The sequence below is a fragment of the Cyprinus carpio genome, chromosome B20, assembly GCF_018340385.1.
Source record: "Cyprinus carpio isolate SPL01 chromosome B20, ASM1834038v1, whole genome shotgun sequence".
NCBI lineage: Eukaryota > Metazoa > Chordata > Actinopteri > Cypriniformes > Cyprinidae > Cyprinus > Cyprinus carpio.
The window spans coordinates 27,345,738-27,371,517 of record NC_056616.1 but is presented as its reverse complement, the minus strand read 5'-3'; the positions used below and the strand labels follow the sequence as shown (position 1 = coordinate 27,371,517).

At 35.9% G+C, this 25,780-nt stretch overlaps 1 protein-coding gene and 2 pseudogenes across 1 annotated transcript; 2 read left to right on the top strand and 1 right to left on the bottom strand.

Annotated features, from left to right (window-relative positions):
- The window catches only part of LOC109044982, a 30,540-nt pseudogene extending 24,324 nt beyond the window's left edge, over positions 1-6,216 (top strand).
- A 4,002-nt stretch (positions 6,217-10,218) lies between these two features.
- On the top strand, positions 10,219-16,869 carry LOC122140977 (annotated as a pseudogene).
- Positions 16,870-18,204: 1,335 nt separating this feature from the next.
- LOC109113661 (plasminogen-like) lies at positions 18,205-25,539 on the bottom strand. The gene is given in 21 exon segments (XM_042746771.1): positions 18,205-18,640; positions 19,542-19,687; positions 19,772-19,878; positions 20,062-20,202; positions 20,419-20,493; positions 20,578-20,613; positions 20,615-20,687; positions 20,822-20,915; positions 20,997-21,145; positions 21,248-21,429; positions 21,529-21,685; positions 21,813-21,937; positions 22,375-22,537; positions 22,610-22,728; positions 22,807-22,927; positions 23,397-23,536; positions 23,644-23,758; positions 24,619-24,725; positions 24,850-24,976; positions 25,239-25,268; positions 25,408-25,539. Coding segments are annotated over 21 exon segments (2,418 nt in total). The 5' UTR covers positions 25,457-25,539; the 3' UTR covers positions 18,205-18,478.
- Positions 25,540-25,780: the final 241 nt, after the last annotated feature.

Below are 25,780 nucleotides of genomic sequence, written 5' to 3'. Positions count from 1 at the left end.
TTAAATAACAAATTTGTTTCTGTCTAATTGAGTGTTGATTTTAATTATTTGAAACCTGATTTTAAGGCTGTTTTTAGGTGTCTTTTTACCATTATTTGATTTTTTTTTGGTCTATTTCACAGCACCACGAGGGAAACGGCAGTCATCTATTTTGTTCTCGTGTGACAGAGCGGCAGGCCGTGGACATCCTCAGCTGATGAGGGAAACCCAAGGATGTTCTGTCACCTTCCAGTGGCGAACGAATGTGGTCTGCCCACCCAAAAAGATGGAGTGCAAGCTTGCAGGACAACACCAGACCTACGATCTGCGCACGCTCTCGTCTTTAACAGAGCCGTGGAAATTTAGCAACAGGGACGATTCGTGAGTTCACACCTGTTGTTCTGTTCAATTTTTATTTGCCCCTGTCATGGGGTGTGAATGAACAATCAATATATTCATTGACAAAACAGTAATGGCCAGTATCAGCACATTTTTATTTAGTAACATTGGTTTGATTAGACTGATATTAGAAAAACATAATATCCCCAACTATGCCCTATTTTAAAGTATTGATTACTCTTTTACAATTGATTATTTTTTATGTCAAAGTAATCAATTGTTTCTAACCAATTGTTATTATAATTTTTTTATTTTACAAAATTGTTTTAATTTTATTTGAATCTCTTTCAAAGCATTACATTTTTTTCCCCCTTCTCGTTATCACGTTCTGCCAATATAGATTACTTAAAAACAAATAAATAATAATCTAATAAAATAAATTAAATGAGTAATTAAATAAAAAGAATGCAGAAGTAAAATTTAGCATAAATGTATACATTTATAAATGAGCATAATATCCTAAGACAATTTTTGTTCTTTCATTCATTTTAATTTATTTTTAATTTATTTATTTTTTTATGTTCAATTATGTTAATGTTAATTAGCTTTTATGCTCCAGGGTCACATATATATTATAAAATCCATTTTATTCATAAGATGGACAAAATTCCTGGATCTTTTATCTTTTAAAAAAAAAAAAAAAACATTTGTAGGCCATAACAGAGCAATAATTATTGACTATTTGTATCAGACATCATTTCTATATCTATGTACATTTTTAAAGTTATATTTGTACTCAAGTCAGTATGGACACATTGCATTTAATGAGTAATGAAACACTGGTGTAATATTGCACCTGCTTAATGTTAATGAAATTCACAACTGTATTATTTTTTCTTAAAGGTACTACTTCAATCTCTGTCAGGCCATTCATGGAGGCCAGCCAGGCTGTGCAGCAGAAGCTGCCGTGTGTCGCAGACGTGCTGGTGGGAAGACTGAGACTCTGGGCCGTGTTCACACGCAGACCATGGAGTTCATCGGTAAGTCTTTTTAAACCTCCTCTGACATGATTACAGTTTTGTTGGTTTCTCATCAGTGTGTATCCTCACCAGATGGAAAGATCCTCGTCAATTATTCCATGGGCGACGAGGTGTGTGGAAACAAGAAACCAGCCAGAACAATCTTGCAGCTAAAGTGTGGCAGCACAGTGGGCCGTCCGAAATTATTCAAGTAAGTTGACTTTGCATGAGTATTCTTAACTTGTAGTAATGGCTTAGCATCTGTTATCTATAAGTTTCATATTTTTGTCTGTGTGTTTTAGGGAGGATAAAACAGCATGTGAGTTCTGGGTGGAGTGGGAGACTCGATCTGCATGTGCTGTGAAGCAGGAGGAAGTGGAGATGATCAATGGAACCATCAAAGTGCCCGAGACAGGAGCCATTTTCAGCCTGGGAGAACTTTATTACCGGTGAGCATCTCACCCTCTCATGAGTGCAACAGCACAAAAGTTAGGTGCACTCAAATTTTTGACCGCATCGCATTTAACACCGCATTTTTTACAAGTTCACTTTTTTTTTATGGCTGTCCATATAGGCAATATTGACTTGTAAATGATTAACTAACCGTCTGGTCAGCATAAAGTTCTTTATTTGAAGCACAATTCTACAAGAAAGGTAACTTACTGGAAAAGTGTTGGTGCTTAAAGTGCTTCACTGAGCTGAAATTTAAACTTAAAACATCTTAAGATAAATGAAATAAAAAGAAAATCTAATTAAGTGTTTTAAGGGCTTCAAACTGAACATCTTATGGCTCAATGTCTTATGGACTATCCTCCATTGCAGTCACATGCCCCTCGGATAGCCAACTCCTGTAGTTTGGCCTTCTTGATCTTTGGCCTTGGCTAAACCAGCTGCCCACACTCTCTCTAGCATCAAAATCTTCCAGACTTGGTCCCTCTACACTGATTCTTATCGGATCTTCACTGTCTGAATGAAGGGATGCTCTAGTGTCTGATCTGAACAGCTAAACACTCCCTAAACAGCTTATACTACTGTTTCAGCTATTTAAATAGTTCAGTTTTGTATGTAATAGCAAAGTGATTATAATTTTTGTATTGTTTTTTATTAAGTTAATTTAGAAAAACCATTAGGAAGAATTTTTTGTTTGTTAAATATAAGTTTTAGTTTTTTTTTTTTTTTAAGTAACGACTAAGTGGCCAGCGGCAGACCGTGAGCCTATGTTTGATCAATTTAGCCTTCTCAAATCATCACGACCTGCCTAAAATAAAATCTATAGATATAAAACAGTTCAAGCATATAACAATGTTTAAACGTTAGACCCAGATAAACACCTAAACACCGTTAGCCGCTCTTGACAGTCGCGGTAGCACGGTCTTGTGTTGTTTCCACCAGTTCGGCAATTTTGTTTCAATCACTAATTGATGGATGTCTAAAATTATAAAAGTAAGGAGAAGTCTAAAACAGGCGGGAGGCCCGGCCCGTGTCTGAACTATGATGTGAAAATTGGCCTGAAGCCCGGCTCGAGGGGCGTAGAAAAGTCGGGGTCCGTCTGGCTCGGGCTGAAATGTAGAGCTCTACTGTCTGTTGTTGAACCACAGGGAGACTTTCAGAGTCGCAGAGACTTTTTTTTTTTTTTTTCTCGAAAGGCTGGTCGCACCGGTGCACCCTCTGATTTTTTTATAGTCGCGCCATTGAGAAATTAGGACGCATGTGCGACTAAATTGGTCGCACTCTAGAGCCCTGCTACAACTACACCACACCACATGTAGTAATGTGCATGAGATAAACGGTGTTTTATCTGTCCTCAGTTTCCACAACGCCACAGGAGACATCCGTCCCAATGGAGATCGCTATATCTACCACATCCAGCTGTCAGGCATCACCGACAGCTCCATTTCCAATTGCCTAGGTGCCAATATCTGTCAGGTCAAGATTAATGACAGTTACCGCAGAAAAATTGGTTCCTCCAGCAAAGCCAAGTATTATATCAAAGGTGAGATAAAATCAGTAAGTGACCATATTAGGAGTTACGGTGTGTGATGTGCTCAAATATTTTACTATGCATATTGGGACAGATGAAAGGCAAAGTTGGGTTTATTTTCCCCTTTATTATTTATTTATTTAGAAATTTGGTTTGTAACAGCACGCAAATGTTAAAAATATTTTAAAATATTTTTCTTGTTTGTTTGTTTTATAAATATTTCCTTAGTTTGTGTACTTATTTAGATTAAATTAATTAATTTATAATTTACTTTTAATTTTGAAATCTGTTTATAGCAACACACACTTTTTTTTATTAAATAATTTATAAATTATTTTTGTAACAACAAAAATGCCAAAATATTCTGTTTAATTTTTGTTTGAAAAGAGGATTTTTTTTTTGTTTGTTTGGTCATTATTTAATTTACACATTCTTTTTGTAACAACACAAAAATATTTAGTTTGAAACCTATTTTGTATTATTACTTAGTTTCTGTATACTTCTTAAATAGAGAAGCAAACATTTGGCAAAACATTTAGGTTTTTATTTTTTTCAGAATTAGTCTGCTGTGTTGAACACTTGTCACTTTTTTATTCAAAAATTTCAAATTCAATTTATTTTGTTCTGTGAACTCCTAATATATTATTAGTTTAGGTTGTTTACTTTAAAAGTAAATTTTTCTATGAACACAATTTATTTTGTATTTCTGTGATGTAACCACTTTATTAAAAATGACCTGTTGTTGTATTTTGCCAGGTGGAAATCTTGATGTCTCGGTACCATCTGAATCTGTATGTGGACGAGACAAAACCAAAACCGTGTCCTCAACCATCCTGTTCCACTGCAGCCCTACGGCAGGAGAGGGTATCCCAGAATTCCTGCTGGAGACAGATGGCTGCCAGTATCTGTTTGTATGGCACACTGCCACCGTTTGTGAATTTTTGTGAGTATTACTAAAGCCTGATCATACTTTTAAGCTTTAATTCAATAATTCTACAACATAGATTTGTTAGCCAAGTACGTTTGAGTATAATACATTGTTTTTTTTTCATAGTTCATCCACCTCCATGGACCCGCACAGCACTGATGGAGGGGAGGAGCATGCCGGATTATCTGGGCGGAGTCAGGCCTTAGGGGCGATGCTTAGCCTGCTGTTGGTTGTGCTCACGATCTGTTTGCTTGTTCTTCTGCTGCACAAACGAGACAGGAGGTAAAATGCTGATTACATTTGTGTGATAATTTTATTTTTAAACTAATACAGATGTTTGTAGGCAGTACTTTTTTAAATGAAATTATTACTTTAGATGCATCCAGATGTTCGAAGGTGACAGTAAAGACATTTACAATATGAGAAAGGATTTATTTTTCAAATAAAAAGCTGTTCTTTTGAAAGAATCAAAGAATACCAAAAAAAAAATATGGTAAAAAAAATTATTTATATATATATATATTATTATATAATATATATATATATATATATAAGTGTGATATATTATAGTATAATTAAGCATGATAACTATATTCAACATTAATAATAATAATAATAATTCTTAATCACCAAATCAGCATATTGGAATGATTTCTGAAGTATCTTGTGACATTGAAGATTGGAGTAATGGTGCTGAAAATGTAGCTTTGCATCACAGGAATAAATTACATTTTAAATTGAAATAGAAAACAGTTGTTTTAAATGTAATAATATTTAGCAATATTATTTTTACTGTATTTTTAATCAAATAAATTCAGCATTGGTGAACATAAGAAATATAAATAAAAATATTGAATATTTTAAACATACAATATTTTTAAAATCTTACAGACCCCAAAACTTTTGAATGGTAGTTTAAATGTATTTGTTATGAACTAAAACCAATTTATTATAAAAAATATGTATAGGAATTCTACTCAAGCTGCTTTGAGTTGCACTGTAAAAAAAAAAAAATCTAAACTTTAATACTTTCACTTTAAAATTTAAGGTTTAGTTCATTTGTTAATTCATTTCTTTAATTATTTGTAAAAATTTACCATTAATTTTTTGAGTGAAAATTGTTTCTACACCAGTTTTATAGTCAGTGTGTTTAATATGCATTTTGATATTTTTAGGCAACTTGTAATACAGAAAGTGTCAAGCTGCTGCAGGAAAGGAAATCCAGTATCCTACAATACTCCAGGGTAACGTTTTATCTTTTTTTGCAAAGTTTTACAATAAGTAAAAAATTCATCAGAATTTCTATGAACATACACTTCTTTTTTTTTTTGTCTTTCTGTTTGTCTCTCTTGATAGGTGAACACAGATGAGGACGGATGTGAAGATGAGATGGAATGGTTAATGGAAGAGACCGGGACGCCCACACGGGAGCCTCAAGAGAACGGTCACATCACCACCAAGCCGGTCAGCGCTGATGCCCTGCGCTCCTTCTCCCTGGACGAGCAGGACAGCGAGGACGAGGTGCTCACAGTCCCAGGGGTCCGAACTGCCCCTTCATCGTCCACTACCTCGCGGCTGCAGTCAGCTTTGCTGAAAGCAGAGAGCGATGAGGATCTGGTGGGGCTCCTGGTGGACACACGGAGCAGAAATAAGACCCGATACAGCGACAGAAACCAGAGGAAACCTCAGCCAGACCCTGATGACAGTGATGAGGACCTACTGAAAGTCTGAGAGCGCCGGGCGGCACCAAACTGAACTTTTGAATGTCTCTGCCACCACGCTCCAATTGTTTAGTTGCTCCATTTCAGGTTTTATAAAGGGAAATCTCTCTGTGAGCTGTTTACGAAACAGCTTTCAAGAGCAAGTTGGTCAATTCGTCCATCAAAATAGACTCAATGCCTTTCTGACAAAATACGTTTTTTGTCATTTGATCGTTTATTTGTTGTGTGTGCGGTTTTCCATTGATTAAGATGAATGTGTACAGCAATCATATGTAAATTCAGTCTCCCACAAACTTACAGAAATGGACTATATAAATTTTTTTTATTGTTATTTAAAGATTTGGGGATTCTGTTTTTTGTTAATTCACCAAGTCACTGGAAAAATACATTATGGATGATTGTGGCAGAAACAGTCAAAGATCTTTTCTAAACTAAAATCTGAAGCAGTATTTCAGATATCTCGAGCCATGTAGCACCGAGAGGAAATTGATCCGCTTTGCCAAGTTCATATTTAAATCAGAACCCTTTGAATATCATGCTTCACATTTGCATTCTGCATTGACGTTCACCTTTAGCAGTGTTCATCAAAACCATAACACCCATCTGTAATTGGGTGTTTGGTGCGATGCTTTTTCCCCTTGTTCTGATAAAAAGCATGTTTTAATTGCCGTAATAGAACCCCGAGCGCATACAGAGATTTTGTGCCATGAAGGAATGACATTGCATGTATGATTGCAGCAGGCTTCCTTTAAAATCTGAATATTTCATCACAATCAGAAGAAATATTATTGCATCTTTGTGGTGTTTATTTGCATTATTGTTTAGTAACACTTTACAATAAGATTCAATTCAATATTGGGACATGATGGTAAAAAAAAAATGAGATGGTGTAGGAAAATTGTATTTCAGTTTTTTTGCGGTTCTCTGAGAAACTTTGCTCGCTAAAATATTGCGTTTTGATCCGTTAAACTTTTTCATGTTCTCTGAGAGAAACTTTGTGTTCATGTCATAAAACTTTTTGCATTTGCTCACAAAAACTGTTGCGATTGTCGATCAGAAAATTTTCTGTTCTCCTGAGAAACGTTATTCGCACTGGGAGTCTCTCTGCTCACAAAATGTTTTTGTTTCCCATATAAACTTTGTGTTTGAATGCAAAAACTGTTGCTATTTTGCTCACAAAACATTTGTGTTCTTCTGAGAAACTTCACTTGTGAAATTTCTGCGTTTAAAACTTTGAGATTCGCTCCCAAAACTTTTGTGATGGAAATAAAATGAGTTGGGAGAAAAATTATATTTCAGTTCTTTTGCGACTAAGCAAGCACATAGTGTCTCAGGGGAACATTACGTAATTGTTGCCGCAAAGTTTTTTTGGTGGAAACAAAAGGCTTTGTGAGAGAATGCAAAAGCATTCCTGAAATTTTTCCTCAAATCACCATTTCCCTTTGGCTCCATTAGATGAAAATAACAATAAACTTGTTTTTTTGTTTGTTTGTTGTTTGCAGAATTTATTAATCTGTTAATTTTAAAAAAATTTCTATACTTCAAGTTTATGGCATTATACATTTAATGTTTATTATATGCATCATCAGAAAATGTTGCAAATGTATTAGAATAATGTAGAAATAACATGAAACTAGATTAAATAAATTTCTGTAAAAGTATTGTTTCAATGGTTAGTTTGGTGTGACATCTAAAGCACTAATTAACAATTAACAAACTGTAAATTTTACTGCTAAAGTGTTACCTATTGTTTAAATATCGTGCTTTCTCTTTTTTTTTTTAAATTAGTTTTTTCAAAGAAGACACTGGTGCCTATGAAAGAAGCCACAAGTACAACAGGTGACAGAAACCCTTTTACAAAGCACTTTTTCCCGTTTTTCCCAAGAGTGTTTGTTGCCAGTCCTATTAACGCGAATACAATGCCCTGAACCTGAAAACACCGTGCAAAAATTATGTGGTTATTTGCTGAATCAGTTTCAGCTCCCGTTGTTGTTTGCTGGGACTTTACAAAAGATACTCATATTATTTACATAAGTTGTGTCACAGATTGCTTTCAGCTCTCCAGAAATGACCCATTACCAAAATGTTCTTCTCACATGGCAGTGAAGGTACAACAGGACACTGGTCCTGTTTGGCAGCATGTGTACAGTGTTTTTTCACTCTCCGCTCTTCTGAAGTTTGTCTCATAGTTTTGTATTACCATTCATCAGTGTATTCCCTCACATAAAAATGGTTGCCAAATAAAAAATCACACCAGTTCTGTATATCTGTCATAACTCACTGCTACTGAGACGGTACGACAAGATGCGTTAAAGCATGCTTATGTGTCTCTTTTAGTACTTTGCACATTGGTGGCAAAGTGTTTTTTTTTTTTTTTTCTTTTCCTGTCCTTTAGGGCAGAAGGTGGACGGGGTGCACTCGATAGCTTTTGGTCATCACGTGCTCCCCCCTCCTTACTGAAAAAATGTCTGCGCCTGCTTTATGGGTTATTGTACGGTACAATTCTCTGAAATACTTCAAGAGAAGGTCCTGAGATAGTGTTTTTTTTTTTCCTGAAAGAGGCTTTAGCTCTTCTCAGACTGTATTTGTCATGCTTTTTATGATCTTGTTTTGGGATTTAAATAGTTTATGCTGAGATATTATGGCATTATTTCAATAAAACTATCAGCTCCTCGGCATGCATCTTTATTAGGAGTTATTGTGGTTCACTCAAACAATTAAATCAAACCAGTGTTTTAGTTTTTATTAATATTTTTTTTAAATAATTTTATGATTTAAAAGAGATTCCTATGTGGTTTTGGTATTTTTATTAGTTTTTTTTATGTTACTCTTTACATTTATTTTATTTTTATTTCAGTTTTAGCTTTAGTTTTAGTTGTAGTTTGTAATTTGTTTCCCAGTTAGGAACTAATGAACTTTAGAAATGTTTTGCCTTGAAATCTAACTGAAATAAGTTTTTTCATCTAATATAAGTTTCAGCTTTAGCTTTTTTTATAGTAGACATTTCTATATAGATGGTAATTTTAAAGAAAATAAATATTAGATCCCTTGGCATCTGAAATGATGTTTAATATATAGTTTATTTTTCATTTAATATTTTGTTTTACTTTTTTATTATATTTATTATATTATATTATATATATTAATATTATATTATAATTAATTATTATATATATTATATTATATTATATTATATTATATTATATTATATTTTTTCAGTCAATTTTTTTTAAGTTCTAGTAATTTGGTGTTTATGCCATGTTAAGTAGGTTTTTATTGTTTATTTTTTCTTCAGCCTTTAGTATTATAGTGCTATTTTCCTTTTATTTATATTTATTTCCATTTATTATTGTCAATTCTTCAATGTAGTTGAATAGATCTATTTCCAGTTTTTGTATGTATTTATTTTTTATATTTTTGCTTTAAAACAATTTGTCTTAATAATTTAGTAATTTTGTAGGTAAGTTTTGCTGTTTTTCCAATTAAGTAATTTATAATGCGTTAAAATTATTTCAGTTGTTCAAGGAACCATTTTGAATGTTCACAAGTTTTTTTTTAATCTAAGGTTCCATATTTTTCATTGTCAGCTTGAAAGTATTTTTATTTTTCGTGTTCACTTTTTTCACAGTTAATTATCTGCTGTCACCATTACAGTCTAAACGGACCATAGTCGACTCAGAGGAGTTTTCAGGGTTTTTTTTAGATAAGTAAGTCGTGATTTAGTCTGTAGTCTTGCCTAACTAAGAACCACTTACTGAAACCTTTTCATACAACACTTCTGTTGTTTCTTCTTGACTGACCAAAAATTATACATTTTTCAAATTAAGTAACAGGTTTCAGATTGTCAGGGGGGTTTAAAATGTAAACTTCTTGTCCCCTGTGTCCCCATCCCACCTGTACTTGGTCAATCGCAGGCACTACCATATCAAATTTCAACATACTCTGGACTTTTGCTCAGTCCCAGCTGTGGGTAAATACTGTGGCCCCAAACTTAACCGACCATCATTTTAACAGCTATTCATGACCCCTTTCATGCCTTCCACTAGTTGCGTACACAGTGACCATGACTACTTTTAGAGACATCTTAGAGCGGCCCGGGCAGTCGCGCTCCGGCCGTGAAATATGCGAAATTGTTTCCATATTTTGCTGGGTCTCTGTACAGTTTTCTTTGTATACGTCGGATTGTATTCGCAGGGTTTCACCCCCGAACATTGGTGCCATGACCCGGGTGCTCAGTGAGAGTCGCGAAAGATGCTGGCTGGGAAGGGGCTTCCTGGAATTCTTCAAGATGCACGCAAGGCGAACTGTACCCTTGATTGCAAACAGAGCTCTAAGGGAGGGTTGACGCTTACAGTCAGTGTCATAAGCTGGACCATGGACGGAACGCTACAAAAAAGTCACCGCCGTGGTCTAACTTAAGTGGAAATCCTCAGAAAGTGAATCTCCACTCCAGAATAAGCCACAGCTATTCTACTTCTACCGATTACGTGTCCTGTTTGTTCAGATGGCTGGGAGTACCAGTACATGTACATTGGGAGGGAGTTAATGGGGGGAGTACGTACGACTCTATGAAGGGAGATAGAAGGGAGACAGTCATTCGTCCACTGAGTGGTTAGTTGAGTGTGGTGGTATGGGGACCACAAAACAAGCTCTGTCTTTCGGGGTAATAATTGTGTGAAGTGCAAATGAGAGACCTAAATGTCTGACTTGAGGACCTGTTGTGTTTGCCAGTTTTGATCTAAGTGATGCGAAGACGCCTGGGCTCTGGTAATTTGTGACCTGTTACCAGGCAGCAGGCACTCGGGTTGTTTGGTTTCTAGTGGGGCAGCAATTGCTATTGGAGGATACATGGCAGCATACTTATGACTGACACGTACTACAATGTCCACTTGGTACACTTACTGGTTTCCCAATCGCTCCTTCTTTCTCTCTCTCTCTAATTTACAATGTTGTTACATAGATGCATTTTGATTTTGAGTTTCTAAGTGTACTTTTCTTATTTTTAATCCGTAATAAGATGGATATAGCAACAATGTCTTTTTGAGCTTGTTATATTTAAAAAACTTTATTAAAATATCCCAAAAAAAAATGTGGCCCGCCAGAATGAGAATTCTCTGAACAACAAGTCCTTAATAAAAATATATGCATGGTTTTACTTTTCAAGAAAATTTTATTGTTGGTCAGATATTTTTGCAACTAAAATAAAAGTACTGTATTATCGTAAATTACATTTTTCTGTGATTTCAGTGCATATGACAGATTAATATAATACAGTATTTTTGTAAAAAAAAAAGAGGAGATATTTTGTTTTACAATTTTCAGTCAAGGATGCATTAATTTTTTCAAACATGAAATTAAAACCTATTGCATTAAAAAAAAACTATGTTATTAGAATTTTAATTCCATCATGATTATTGTTTGTTTCTGTATTTGTGATCAGCTTAAAAAAAGGCAGGCCTTGGTGAGCAGAACACAGATTTCTTTTAAAAACACCAAAAAATTTGGTTTTTATTGCAGCACAGACACAAATGTTTCATTAATGATCTAATTGATTCATATGTGTTCTTTTCAGATACGGCAGCAGGCAAGAGTTTCCACACCCAACCATAAGGACAAACTGTCTCATTGGATTAACAGGGAGTCTGGTGGGCCCACGTCGCCCCAATTTACATCGCCACTGCTTGGTCTTCAGGAGTTCTCTTTGGCTTTGGAGGTAGAAGGGCCGGGATGGAGCGATGAGTCTGGATATGTCTCTGCGTAACCAAAACACTTTTCAAATTCTCTAATTATGCTTTAAGTATAATCATAAGTTAATATTCAGTTCAGATGCAGAATGGTGGCTGCAGATAATTAAAAAGTACTTTTGATCCTTGCATATGTCATAGCTATCCCTCATGTTCCATTATGTCTTTGTGTTCTGGCCCTGCAGTCTCAGTCAAGAGTTGGTTGGTGTTGTGAATACCGGAGAATGGTGGGATACGTGAGCTATCAGATGATGTTCTTTCAGTCCCTGGGCATTCTCATTCTTCCTCTCTTAGCTTACTTTATACCAAACTGGCGCTGGCCTACAGGGTGCTCTTCACCATTCCTTACATCTGCTTCATGGACATACTACTGGGTTTTGTAATAGCCCTCTGTGCATGTGAGTGGTGTAATACAGACGGTGAAGATGGTTGTATTCCCAGAAAATTTGAAAATTGTGTGGGTGTGAAATATTGTGTGTGTGGTGTTTGGAACCGTGCGTCCTGTTATATCCCCACTTGAATAAAATTAGTTTTCTATTATTTCCCTATGAACTTTAATATGAATAGATCCGACTCTACATTATTTAACCTAAGGATACATTTTTGAAAGTAAATTTAATACTTTTATTCAGCAATGATGCCGCTAAACTAATCAGAAGTGACCTTGTTTTTAACAGTAAATGTTTACAAATATTTACTTCTGTTCCATCTATGGAATCTAGGAACAAAATCTGTCAGGGTTTCCTCCACAAATATTATTCTATATTTCACCATAATATAAAGTAGTAGCATGTTTTCAACAACGTTCATAATGAGAAAGGTTTCTTGAAGACCAAAATCATCATATTAGAATGATTTCTGAAGGATCATGTGACACTAAAGCCTGGAGTAATGATGCTGAAAATTCAGCTTCGCCGTCCCACAAATAAATTACATTTTAAAATATATTAAAATAGAAAAATGTTAATAATTTTTCACAGTATTGGGTACAGAATTTTACAGATTTACTATATTTTTTGTCAAAAAAATGAGCCTTGAGTTTGGTTAAGAATAAGAATTTCTTTTTGTTTATATCTGTTGCACATTTGATGTGCATTTACATTAAAAAAATCACTTTTAGTTCATTTGTTAACATAATTCAAATAAATATTTCCAGATGATGTGCCTTTGAACATAAATTAACATTATAAATATTTTAGATTTTTTTTTCAGTATGAACACAAAGAAAATTCCTAAATGCATTTAAGATATTTACATGTAAATAAATGTTTTTTTTGTTTTGTTTTGTTTTTTTACTTTTTGAGGTACACAGTGTTGGGTAAATGTAGCCATGTTGCATTATTTAAATACACTCTAGAACTTTCATGTTATCCCTGAAATCACCAAGATGGCTCCTCAGCCAAAACAAGAGAAACGAAGCAATGGAGATCACAAAAGCAATAGCCAAAGAGAACAAAAAGACACTGTCCAAGATTATTGAGGTACAGAGTTTACACAGTGATGATGAGCATAAAATATGGCCAAATGTCTCTTAAATGTCCAATTTCATCTATCAGACAATAACTGATGAACAACCCAACCCACCTCGACTGCATCTTTCATGGACCTGTTCAGGACTTCCAAACTGAGAAAATTGACATTCATCCTGAGCTTCAACTGGTATGTGAGATCCAAGATGTGTTTTTTTTTAAGTGCAGTGAACATCCATCTGTAATCTGTCCATTGTGTCGCCAGGTTCACCAGTGCTGTGGTTACCAGGGGCTCATCATGAGGCTGGGAATCCTCGGAGGAAACGTGTATGTGGACTTCCTCATATCTGGAAATCGTGAATTTGCCAGCAGCTTTCCTCATTCTCATCACTATTGAACGATCGGACGGACGCCGGCTTCCTTTTGCAGCTGCGAATTTTTGTGGCAGGAGCGGCCTGCTTAATCACAGCATTCATCCCCAACAGGGGTTACCATTTGGAGTTATAAATTCAATTTGACCGAAAAACACAGTGGTTATATGTATTAATTTACTTGAAATTTTTGTATCTCCACAGGTATGTTCGGGTTAAAAAGTGCTGTTGCTTGTGTTGGACGGCTGGGCATCACTATGGCTTTTGAAAATGGTAGTGTTGTGAATACTGAACTATATCCCACGGTTATCAGGTAAGTTTTAATGCAAAGGAGACATCGTACTATATGTAAATGATTGTTTTTGGACATGTTGGTCAGTAATGCTACTATCTGATGTTTTTTTTGGCTCAGAAATCTGGGTGTTTCGGCCTGTTCCACACTGTGTGACATTGGTGGGATTGTAGCACCGTTCCTGCTCTACAGGCTTGCTGTCATTTGGCTAGAGCTACCTCTCATTATTTTCGGTATAAATTTTGCGTTCAATCGAGTTGTTTGTGTTGTTAGGTAGACCACCAAACATAAATAATCAACTTTACCATATGTATATGTATATGTGACCCTGAACCACAAACCAGTCTTAAGTCGTGGGGACAAATATTTTTTAGCAATAGCCGAAAAAAAATTGTATGGGTCAAAATTATCGATTTTTGTTTATGCTAAAAATAATTAGGATATTAAGTAAAGATCATGTTCCATGAAGATATTTTGTAAATTTCCTACCGCAAATATATAAAAACGTAATTTTTGATTAGTAATATGCATTGTTAAGAATTCATTTGGACAACTTCAAAGGCGACTTTCTCAGTATTTAAATTTTTTCGCACTCTCAGATTTTCAAATAGTTGTATCTCGGCCAAATATTGTCCGATCCTAATAAACCATACATCATGGAAATCTTATTTATTCAGCTTTACTTCAGATGATGTTATAAATCTCATTTTGAAAAATTGACACTTAAGACTGATTTTGTGGTCCAGGGTCACACACAAACATATATATATATATATATATACAGTGTTGTGAACAGGGTTTTGCCCCGCTCACGGTTTTTATTTTTCTTTTGCATATTTGTCAAACTTAAATGATTCAGATCATCAAACAAATTTTAATATTACACAAAAGATTATGCAAAATAATTACAAAATGCCATTTTTAAATGAGGAGTTCATGTTCAATGATAAGAAAGAGATTGGGCAAAAACGGCAATCCATGGGAGAGTTCCAAAGGCAAAAGCAAAAGAAAACAAAGGCGCATCTCACACATTCACCCAAAAAAAATCTTGATTATCCCCAAGACTTTTGGGCACATATTCTGTGGACTGATGCAACAAAAGTTTTGGAAAGTGTGTGTCCCGTTACATCTGGTGTAAAACTAACACAGGATTTCATAAAACCACATCATACCAACAGTCAAACATGGTGGAGGTAGTGTGATGGTCTGATGACATGCCATAATTGATGGAAGCATGAATTCTGCACTCTATATCAGAAAATCTTTGAAGGAGAATGGTCTGGCCGTCAGTTTGTGACCTGAAGCTCAAGCACACTTGGGTTATGCAGCAGGACAATGATCCCAAACACACCAGCAAGTCCACCTCTGAATGGCTCAAGAAAAACAAAATGAAGGTTTAGAAGTGGCCAAATCAAAGTCCAGACTTAAATCCGATTGAGATGCCGTGGCATGACCTTAAAACACCAGCAATTCAATTAGAGCTCGCAAAACCCTCCAATGTGGCTTAGTTAAAACAATTCTCCAAAGAAGAGTGGGACAAAATTCATCCACAGCAATGTGAAAGACTCATTGCCAGTTATCGCAATTGTTGCTGAAAAGAGTGGCACAACCAGTTATTAGATTTAGGGGGCAATTACTTTTTCACATAGGGCCGGGCAGGTATGGGCAGCAGCTTTTTTTCACACTTTTAAATGAAAATCTTCATTTTCAAACTGCATTTTGTAGTTTACTCAGGTTATCTTTGTGTAATATTAAAATTATATATATATATATATATCTCTATATATATATATATATATATATATATATATATATATATTATATATATAGAGTATTATATATTTATAATATCTGTGATTTATGTTACTTAAAAAAAAAACATGCTTTTTTTAAAAGCATGTATTTATAATTATTTATAGCCTATGGTAAAAATGCACTATAATATTACAAAATGATTTCATTTACAATATATATTTTTATATTAAATCTGTAATTTGTTTACTTGTTTAAAAAGTTACTTGTTAAAAAAATTGTCAGCAAAAATGGCCACTAACAAAGCGAAGTATGTATTAATGTATGGATATATTATTAATAGATATCACTATTTACTTATTTTATTATTTATTTAAATGTTTTTGTTTTTCTTCTTAAATGGTGTAGTTATAGCATCTAAAACCAGGGGCTAGCATGGTAATGCTATCCAAACAAACTTGCACCCATCGGATAAACATTTCTATGTGGATTCCAGTCAAATTCAATTGAAGTTTTGCTTTGTTTATATTCCAAAGTAACACTGTTTATTATGCAGCATCTGAAACCTGCTCCCCTCTGCACACTACACAGAAACTAGTACTAAAAAGGTTTTCCTTTGGTCATGTCCAAGCTTGACTTTCACTGGTGCCCCTCAAAAATAAACAAACAGATATCACCCTTGGCCATGATATTGTGACGTTGAGTATGTTCTAGTTGCAGTGTGAGGCTGTTGAAGTGAACGCTCTCTCTCACAGGTGCTCTTGCGTTCGTGGCCGGTGGACTAGTTCTGCTGTTACCTGAAACCAAAGGTGTGCCCTCTTCCAGAAACCATTGATGACATCGAATGTCCAAACAGGTGAGGTTTGACTCCCTGCACATGTACGCCATGATAACCTTTGTCATCTTAAACGTTTCTTCACAAATGTGAATTGTACACGCAGAAGAAACAAAGAAAACCAGCTGAAGAGTCAACAGCTAGAGAAGTTTGCTGCCCTCTGATGTGACATCGAACAAAGAAGTTACAGCCGTCTGATTGAGCTGAGACAGAAAAAACATCAACCTCCGTAACTTTTATTATTAAGTGATGCTACTTATCCCTTCTCTTTAGAGGATTTAATCAAAATATACAAACTGAAATCAGTTTCTCAATGATCAACAAGTTTTGTTTGATAGGTAATCAAGCTAAAAATAAAGGTTCAAAGGACCATTAATTATTCAGAGCTGTAATTTACGGAAGAGGATTAGGGCCAAGCAATAATAAAAAAATAAAACCATCTTGAGATTAAAGTCATTATATTGCGAGATTAAACTCGTTAAATTTCGAGAAAAAAAAGTCGTAATACAATCTTGAGAATAAACTCATGAAATATCGAGAATAAAGTCGTTGTGTTTCGAGATTAAACTCGTTAAATTTCGAGAATAAAGTCGAAATACAATCTTGAGGAATAAACTCATGAAATATCGAGGTATAAAGTGTTGTGTGTTTCGAGATTAAACTCGTTAAATTTCGAGAAAAAAAGTCGAAATACAATATTGAGAATAAACTCATGAAATATCGAGTATAAAGTCGTTGGTGTTTTCGAGATTAAACTCGTTATATTTCGAGAAAAAAAGTCCAAATACAATCTTGAGAATAAACTCCATTACATTACACGCCATTAATGGAAATGTCGTACAGTTTTAATTTATCATAGCTGTCCAAGTGCCAGAGTGCATTTGGGTGAAGCAAGCGATTGTCGTCATTTGTCCTCTGGTTGTCATTTCATGTTGGACAAAAAGCGAGTAGCCTGCATCGCGCAAATTGGACTGATTTTTTCTTCTAAAAAGACCTAGCCGCTTGCAAATTCTCTTTTAAAGTTCGTGTGCTAATTATTATTGTGTCATAATTAGCTAAAGTTGATAGTATTTCTTTGTTACTGAAGATATAGGCTATGCAATGAACACTGATCGAATGCGTTATTTCTCTACATTTCATTTCGACTTTTTTTTCTCGAAACACAGCGACTTTATTTTTGAAATTAAATGAGTTTATTCTCACGATTATTTCGACTATTTTTTCTCGAAATTTAACAAGTTTTTTTTTCGAAAACACAACAACTTTATTCTCGAAATTTAATGAGTTTATATCTCGAAAGATTGTATTACGACTTTTTTTTTCTCGAAATTTAACGAGTTTAATCTCGAAACAAAACGACTTTATTCTCGATATTTAATGAGTTTATTCTCAAGATTGTATTTCGAGTGAGGTTTTTTTTTCTCAAAATTTAATGAGTTTAATCTCGCAATATAATGATTTTAATCTCGAGATGGTTTTATTTTTTTATTATTGCTTGGCCCTAATTCTCTTCCGTAGTAATTATTGTTCTCATTACTAGTTACTGTATTTTTTTTTTTATAATTTTACATTTTTTAAAATAAATTTTTTGACCAAAATGTTTATTTAAAAAATGTAAAATAACTCCGTAACATATCTACAGTATGTATGTTTTAAAATGTTGGCTTAAATTATTCATGCTAATAGTAAATGTTATTGTACTTATTTGTTCTGTCACTTATTAGGGTTTGAACATTGCATTGTCACTGTAACAGCAAAATAAAGAGACTTTCTCTAAAGATGTTTACCGCCCCTTTAATGTAGGAAAACATTTTTATATTAGATCTGATTACATTTTAAGGTCTTTGAAGAGTTCTGTAATAAAACATGATCACTTGGAATCGGCTCAGATCGGAACACATCCGGATTGTGCATATAACTTCTGAACAGGGTGTATTACTACTTAACCTCAAAACAGCTTATGAATCAATAAACATATTCATTATTACATTCTTAGTTATACACTTAAATTCCACACATCATTTGCTTATGTTTCGACTATTCCATTCTCAGTTTTCTTTGATGCTGCGTTCTATCCAGCTGACAAACTTGGAGACGCGGGTGTATACTCCAGGTTTCATGGCATTAGCACAGCCAAGACCCCATGACGTCACTCCCTGAAGGACGAAGGTGTTCTGTGAGTAGCAGACGAGAGGCCCACCGCTGTCACCCTAAATGAGTGTGAGGAAAAGGTCGTAATTTAGATTGTTATTTACTTCAAATCTGTCAAATCTCATATGTGAAAAACTCTACAGGTTGAGTAAATGATTGTAGTGTAATATTGTTTTTTGGGAGTAAATCATTACTTTAGATCAATGGCTGTATTCCAAACCTGAAGCATCCCACACAAATAGCGTTCCTCACCAGGGTTGCCAGGTTTTCACAACAAAATCCGCCCAATTGCTACTCAAAACTAGCCCAATCATGTTTCGAGGAGGATCCCCGGGTAAAAAATCACATTCCGGTGAGGTAAAAATACATGTTTTTAATGGGGTTCCCCTGGTAAAATTCTACTTTTAGGGGTTAAATAGCACGTTTTTGGGGTCGCTTAAACCCGCAGACATGAAAAACAACCTGTGGCAACACTGCTCCTCACATAAAGTACTCAAAACTCTAATATTGCAATAGTCCGATATTAGCAGTGTTTTGGGAAAGTTATTTTTAAAAGTAATGCATGATTACAGTATTGTGTTACTCTATAAAAAAGTAACTAATTACATTACTTAGTTACTTTTTATGTAAAGTAGTGTTACGGTACTTTTGCATTACTTTTTTGTAATAACTCACGTTATTTCCCCAACACTGGATATCCAGCTAACAGTTCTACACTAACAAGTACACAAAATTCATAGCATATACAAGCATTTGGTTGTATCAAAGATTGCTTTATCAGTGACACATTTATACAATTCCTTCTAGTAATTTGGCCAAGTGAGGCACTTTATAAGGCTACTTATGTTTGTATTCATTGATTATGCCTAAAAAACACTGTCCAGGTAGGCAGCTCACTAGGATTTGGAATTGAGCAAATTAAAGTCACTGAATCTAGAAGAACCTAAATAGGTCCCTTACCTGACAACTGTCCGTTCCACCTTCTATGTTTCCTGCACACATCTCATGCTCCTTCACACGGCCGTTCAAAAATGATGCACGGTTGCAGACTTTGTTCTCAGTTACAGGGAAGCCGGTTTCTTTCAGGAAACCTTCTCCACCAGTTCCTAGGAAATAGAAAGGCTTGAAGATATGAAATATTTTAGTATAATAAATAATCCATTTAGCTGTATGTACTTAAAGTAACCTACCCTGTGTCTCGCCCCAGCCTGTTACATAACATTCAGTATTGCTTGGCACAATGTAGTCCTTTTCTGGTAGGCAAGCAGGCAATACCTTATCGTTTAATAATGCAGGCCTAAAATCAAATATAATCATGAGTTTGCTGTCTTAATGTCATTATAAGTCAAATTAGGTTGCTAAATTAGACTAGACTACAGTTTCAAAAGTTAGTACTGGGGAATCTTCTAAAATATTACAGCCTTCACTAGATTCACAGTGTGTTATTTGATTTGCAATGGCAATGCAACAGGAAGCTAACCTGTCCAACTTGAGAAGAGCGATGTCAGTTCCAGCTGGTCCCTTAATAATCTTAGAAACGTCTCGATCCTGTTTTGATGCTTCAGTTGCACGCTCTGTGTGGATTCCAAGCACGATCTTGTAGGCAGATGGACTCTCAGACCTGCATAATCGTATGATCACATTTAACTTTAGTGCAGTAAATGGTTGTCAACTCCTGTTTAGAAGTCCACAGACAAATGAAATGTACAGGGTTGTGGATTCCCAGAAGCAGAGCAAGAACCACTGCACTTTTGTACTTCACTTTGTACTTCACTTTTTGCTTGATATTAACCCTTTATTTGCCTTTTTGTGCCTTCAAAAAAAAAAAGTCATTTACCTCTCTAGGCAGTGAGCTGCAGTTAGGACCCACTGGGCATCAATTAGTGTTCCACCACAGAAATGAATTCTGCTTCTGGTATGACAGAAAATGATTGTTAATAACTACAATATAATTTCTGCCTAGTACAAGGGTAGAAAGAGGTAGGTTATCTGGTACCTGGTCCTAAGACTGATCTGCCAAGGCCACGAGTGCTGAAATACATCCCCCAACAATCCTCCCAAAGCACCGCTTGGGTTTTACTGCTGGTTGTCCGCATTTCAGGCCATCTGGTTAAAAAGTAATATGCATGTCATGTATCTGAATTTTTGTATTTAAGCGCCGGTATCAGCAATTTGCATCCAGGAATTTCCTTTGCCTTTGGAGTCAAACATTTCCAAAAGGAATATCAAGAATTGGTTACCGCAGTCTGGGATCTGACAGTAATCCCACTTCTTATTTCGATCTGTTGTATAGCACCAAGGTCCATTCACATCACTGTCTGGGTTTCTGCATTGCTAACAGAGTAGCCAAGTAAAAACTGTGTTAAAATTTTAGTCATCGCCCTCAAAAATGTCTAAAATTCTGCATACTCTTACATTCGACTCTAGACCCTTGTCTGGATGGCTTTCAGGGGTAAAACTGGCATGCTGATGGGGGGTCATAGAACTCCATGCTTGGCAGGTCACTCCCGTTAAAGTAGTGGATGTGGGACCCCGGTAACTTGCTCCATTTCCAACCTTGCAATCTGCAAAAAGAATCAAAGTACATTGTTAGTCACACCCTCCCTTAGACAGTACTAGGGCACAGTTGACCTTTGATATAATCTGTTAGCTTGTGATGGATAAACCTGTTTCCTGAGAAGTGTCTGTTGGGACTACTTTTGTTGGCTTGATAGGGGGTTCCTGTGTGCTGTGCTTGTTGTCACACCGCTCAATGTTGCAGTACTCCCACCGAACTGAGGGATCTGTGGTGTAACACCAAGGGGCTCGGTCACCATCTGGGTTTCTGCACAGGTTCCTCCTCAGATCTCTGCATGATGGGCGAAATCATGACAGCAGCCAGAGGAGAAATGAGTGGAGCTAAAGGTTGCAACTGTTCAAGATGATGGAATTCAGTATAGTGTCTTACGCTTTCGGGAAACTCTGAGGTGATTTGGAATGTCGATGAGGTTCCATGGATGTCCAGAACTGGCATTTCTTTCCACTGACAGTCTCTGACATGGCACCACGGTAGGAGCTTCCATCACCTTCATAACATTCCTCACCCACAGGGATCACCGGCTCCTCTGCAAATCACATATTTAGGTTATAGTACATGGCTCTTTTTCCAGTTCTTAGGAAAATAATTAAGAAAGAACACCAAAATCTACATTTAATGAGATATGGTTTTGTAATGGCTCCTTCAACACAGACCAGGTCTAGGCTGATCTCCACAACTAGGTACATTGCAGTACTCCCAGCGGGTCTCGGGATCTGTGGTGTAACACCATGGACTTCTTTCATTATCAGGGTTTCTGCAGTAGTTCTTATCAAGGCCTCTAGGATGGAAAAAAATTTTAGTTGCATTCGGGGGCAAGACAATGTAATCGTTTTACCCTGAAGGAGCCTGTATCTTTGGTTCTTCAGCTGTGTCAAACCCTGCTCCTAAAGTGTCCTGTCCTGCAGAGTTCAGCTCCAAGACACTTGCCTGGATGTTTCTAGTAATCCTTGAGACTGATAAATTGGTTCAGGCTAAAATGGGGTGGGAGCTAAACTCTGCAGGACAGTGGCCTTTCAGGAGCAGAAATGGACACTCCTGTTCGAGTTAAAGTGGGCCTTGTCCTGCAGAGTTTAGTTCTGAACCTGCTCCAACACCTGCCTGTAATCCAGTAACACCTTGATTAGTTACTTGGCACAAAGGTGGTCCTCCACGTGTAGGGTTTGAAACCTTAAACAAAACCTCAGTGTACATCAAGGCCATCATGTTTATGCTTACTTGCATGGGTAGTTCTCTGAAGTTCTAGCATGCTTGTGGGGAATTTGGGATGACCATTCCTGGCAAGTTTTTCCTGAGACTGTCACCGCAATGGTGCCCCTGTAAGAGCTACCTTCTCCACTTGCACAGGTAAGCTCTGGTACAATTGTGGGTGGTTCAGTTGCTACAAGAAAACAATGCACAGTTAATGATGAACTAATCACTTGTGTTTCAGGTTGACAAGAACATTGCTTACTGCATCGAGGAATGTTGCAAGATTCCCAGCGTTTAGACGGACTAGTGGTAAAACACCAGGGCTTGGGCTCTCCATCGGGGTTCCTGCAATAGTTCTCTTCCAAGTACTTATCAGGAAGGCTACAAAAGACAGACCACAGTCAAAGTATGCACAAAATAGACCACTTCCCAATTGTGCTATAAAGGATAATGTCTCACGCTGAAGGGATGTAACCATGGTTCTGGGGTTTCTGAGAGTCCCAGCGCTGGCAGGTAAATCCACTAGCAGTGGTGGAGATCTTGCCTCTGTAGTTTTCTCCACTGCATTGCATGCATTCCTCTGCAAATATTTAAGAGCAGATTCAAGGGTCAATCCCAAATTGTGCTTTTGCACACTTGTACTTCCCTTAAAAGTGTTTCTCTGAATGAAAGTGAACAACTAAATCCCTTATCCACCAAGTCGTTAGTGAAAGGACATTTCAAATAATTTTTTTCTTGTTTATGATTGCATTATTCTGGGTAGCACATCTTCTTGATTCATTTTAATACCTGAGATGATTATTATGGTTGTGATTACCAGGGAATTAAATTCAGTGTTTTTTTTGTTTGTTGTTGTTGTTTTTTTGTTGTTGTTGTTTTTTTTGTTGTTGTTGTTTAAAGGAGAAAAGAGAAAGTGGGAGTGTTTCCTTCAGAGTGCTCAATTTCAATGCTCTTCAGAGTGAGCAGGCTAGTTAGAATAACTTTTGCATGAGATTTTCCCATCAGTATGATATCCCACCACTATTTAGCAGTTTGTTCGGTAAATTTACCTGCGCAATCTTGGATATCGCAGTTCTCCCATCGTTTCCCTGCATCTGTTGTATAGCACCAGGGACCCCCTTGATCTCCATCCGGGTTTCGGCAAAAGTTTGACTCCAAGTCAGCTTTTGGATGTGTCTTTGGTGTTATGCTATGGAAAGTTACATTAATTAGCTGACCACTGTAGTTTTTGTATTTCGTATAGCTGTTTTCTCTTTTATTGCGTTATGAATGAAAAAGTCAAATTGTGAGATATACTTTGGCACATGGGGGAAAGTTCCCTCCCATCGCTGACATGCTTTTCCTGATTTTGTCTTGGATTTTGTACCTCTGTAGTCCATGCCAATACCATTCACGCATTCCAGTAAGTACTCTGTAAGAAGGAATTCAATGCATTCATTACAACATATTAAAAACACTTCATTGTGTTTTAAGCTAGCCATTATAGATATATGATATATGTTTGTATGATAGTGTAGCAGTTTTCTTATTGGTAGCTTCTGTACATTCTTATGGCCTGCTAGGGCAGTGGTTCTCAAAAGGTTTATTGTCTGTGACACAAAAACAGATCTCCTGTATCTTCCTGTATCTATTTATGTCAATATCAGAGTGAAAAAAATGTGAAACACACTATTTTGGCCCAATGTTTCATCTTCCATATAAAATCCCACTATAATTCTATCTATTTTTTATTTTTGTTGTGTTAGTCTAGTTAGATGGTTCTTATGCAGTTTGACAATATCAATAAATCTGTTTTTAAGCATAATTTTGGTAGTGTGTTGGATCACTAAAGGATTTTAAATGTAAAATCTGAGTCCTGTAGCACCAGCTGAAAACCACTGATCTACAGAATGTTTAAGACAATATCCAACAGGCATATTTCAAGAAACCCAAAATCGAAACATTTCATTGTTTAACCTAGACAGTACTTGATTAATTTGCACTTTAAAAAAAAAGCAACCCCCCACTGGACGATAGATTTTTAGATAATCCTCTTCACTTTGTTTACTTACATGGACCAAACTACACTTTGATAAATCTGGATTATATATTAACTCAGGTTGACTTTTGAAAAAGCATTGCAAGTTTCTTAAAATTCGTAATGTACTTAAAGCTGATTTAAAAGGTAGTAATGTATGCTGAAATGATTTTAAGGGGTCCTTCATAACATCATTGGTTATTAAAACTTCAAATCTGTAAAGTAATAAAATAGACTGGGCTATAAAATCTTACCCCTTTTCTCATAGAGGGCAGCACTCATTCTTCGCAGTATTTGATCAGTTTTCGAGTTGGCAGGTAATGTTACACAATCCTGATCTTTTTCGATGTATAAAAAAGACCTGCAAAGCACATATATACAAATGCATTATCATTATAGAATGGAATTACACCTCGCTTGTTGATATTAGATCAGTCTAGTACCGCAGAATATGATTTGAGAGTTTGTAATGGTCTGACATGTACCTGCATGTAAAAGAAGTCTCTTTGTTACACTTGACGGCACAATCTTCCACTGTTTTTGCAGTGTATTGACTTTTAGGTAATTTCACTATCCAGGCCCCATCTGTTTTTATATATGCTTCCAAAACATCTGCAGAATGAGAAAAGATGGGGAAAAGGATAAACTGAGCTTCAAGTCACAAACACATGATTTATTAGTATTGATGAACTGTGCTACTATATGTTCCTAAACCAACAAGGCCAAAACCTCTTAAACTAGAGCCCATGTGAGCCCCTACCAAACTGTATTACACAATATTTCTCAAAGGTAAAGATTTCAGACTAGATCGACAGAACTCTATGTATGAAAGCATAAACCGTGAACACATTTGCAGATGAGCAGATCTTCTTACCTGTGCTTTGGCTGTGGCACCTGAGGAAATCTGAAGGGAACATGATCATATCCGTCATACACAAATAAATGCTATTAATTATAGGTTTAAATTGGTTCATTTTATTATCTATAGCATAGAAGAAATAGTCTTATAATTAAGCACTATGAATAAATATCTGCTGGCTTACCTGTAAAAAGGAAGAGACAAACTAAAAGAACTGCTTTGTGAACCTCCATGTCGGAGAATTGACACGCAGGGACTTTGAGAGGTTTTCAATCTTTTAAGCATGTCAGTACAACAAACATCATAGTGCCGTCACTCATCAGTCAATCATTGTCCTAACAAGGACATGGACCAGGTCAAGATGTGTTTGTCTTTCAGTGTGTTGTTTGAACCCACCATTACTCTTTCTGATCACATGATTTATCAGAGCTGGACTTTTTATTTGATCGACATCATTGGTTGTACTTGGCATTAAGATTTTAAAAGATTAAAAATGCATTAAAAAACAATGAGATATTTGTTTATTTGGATCCCCATTAGCCACTACTTTACAGTCT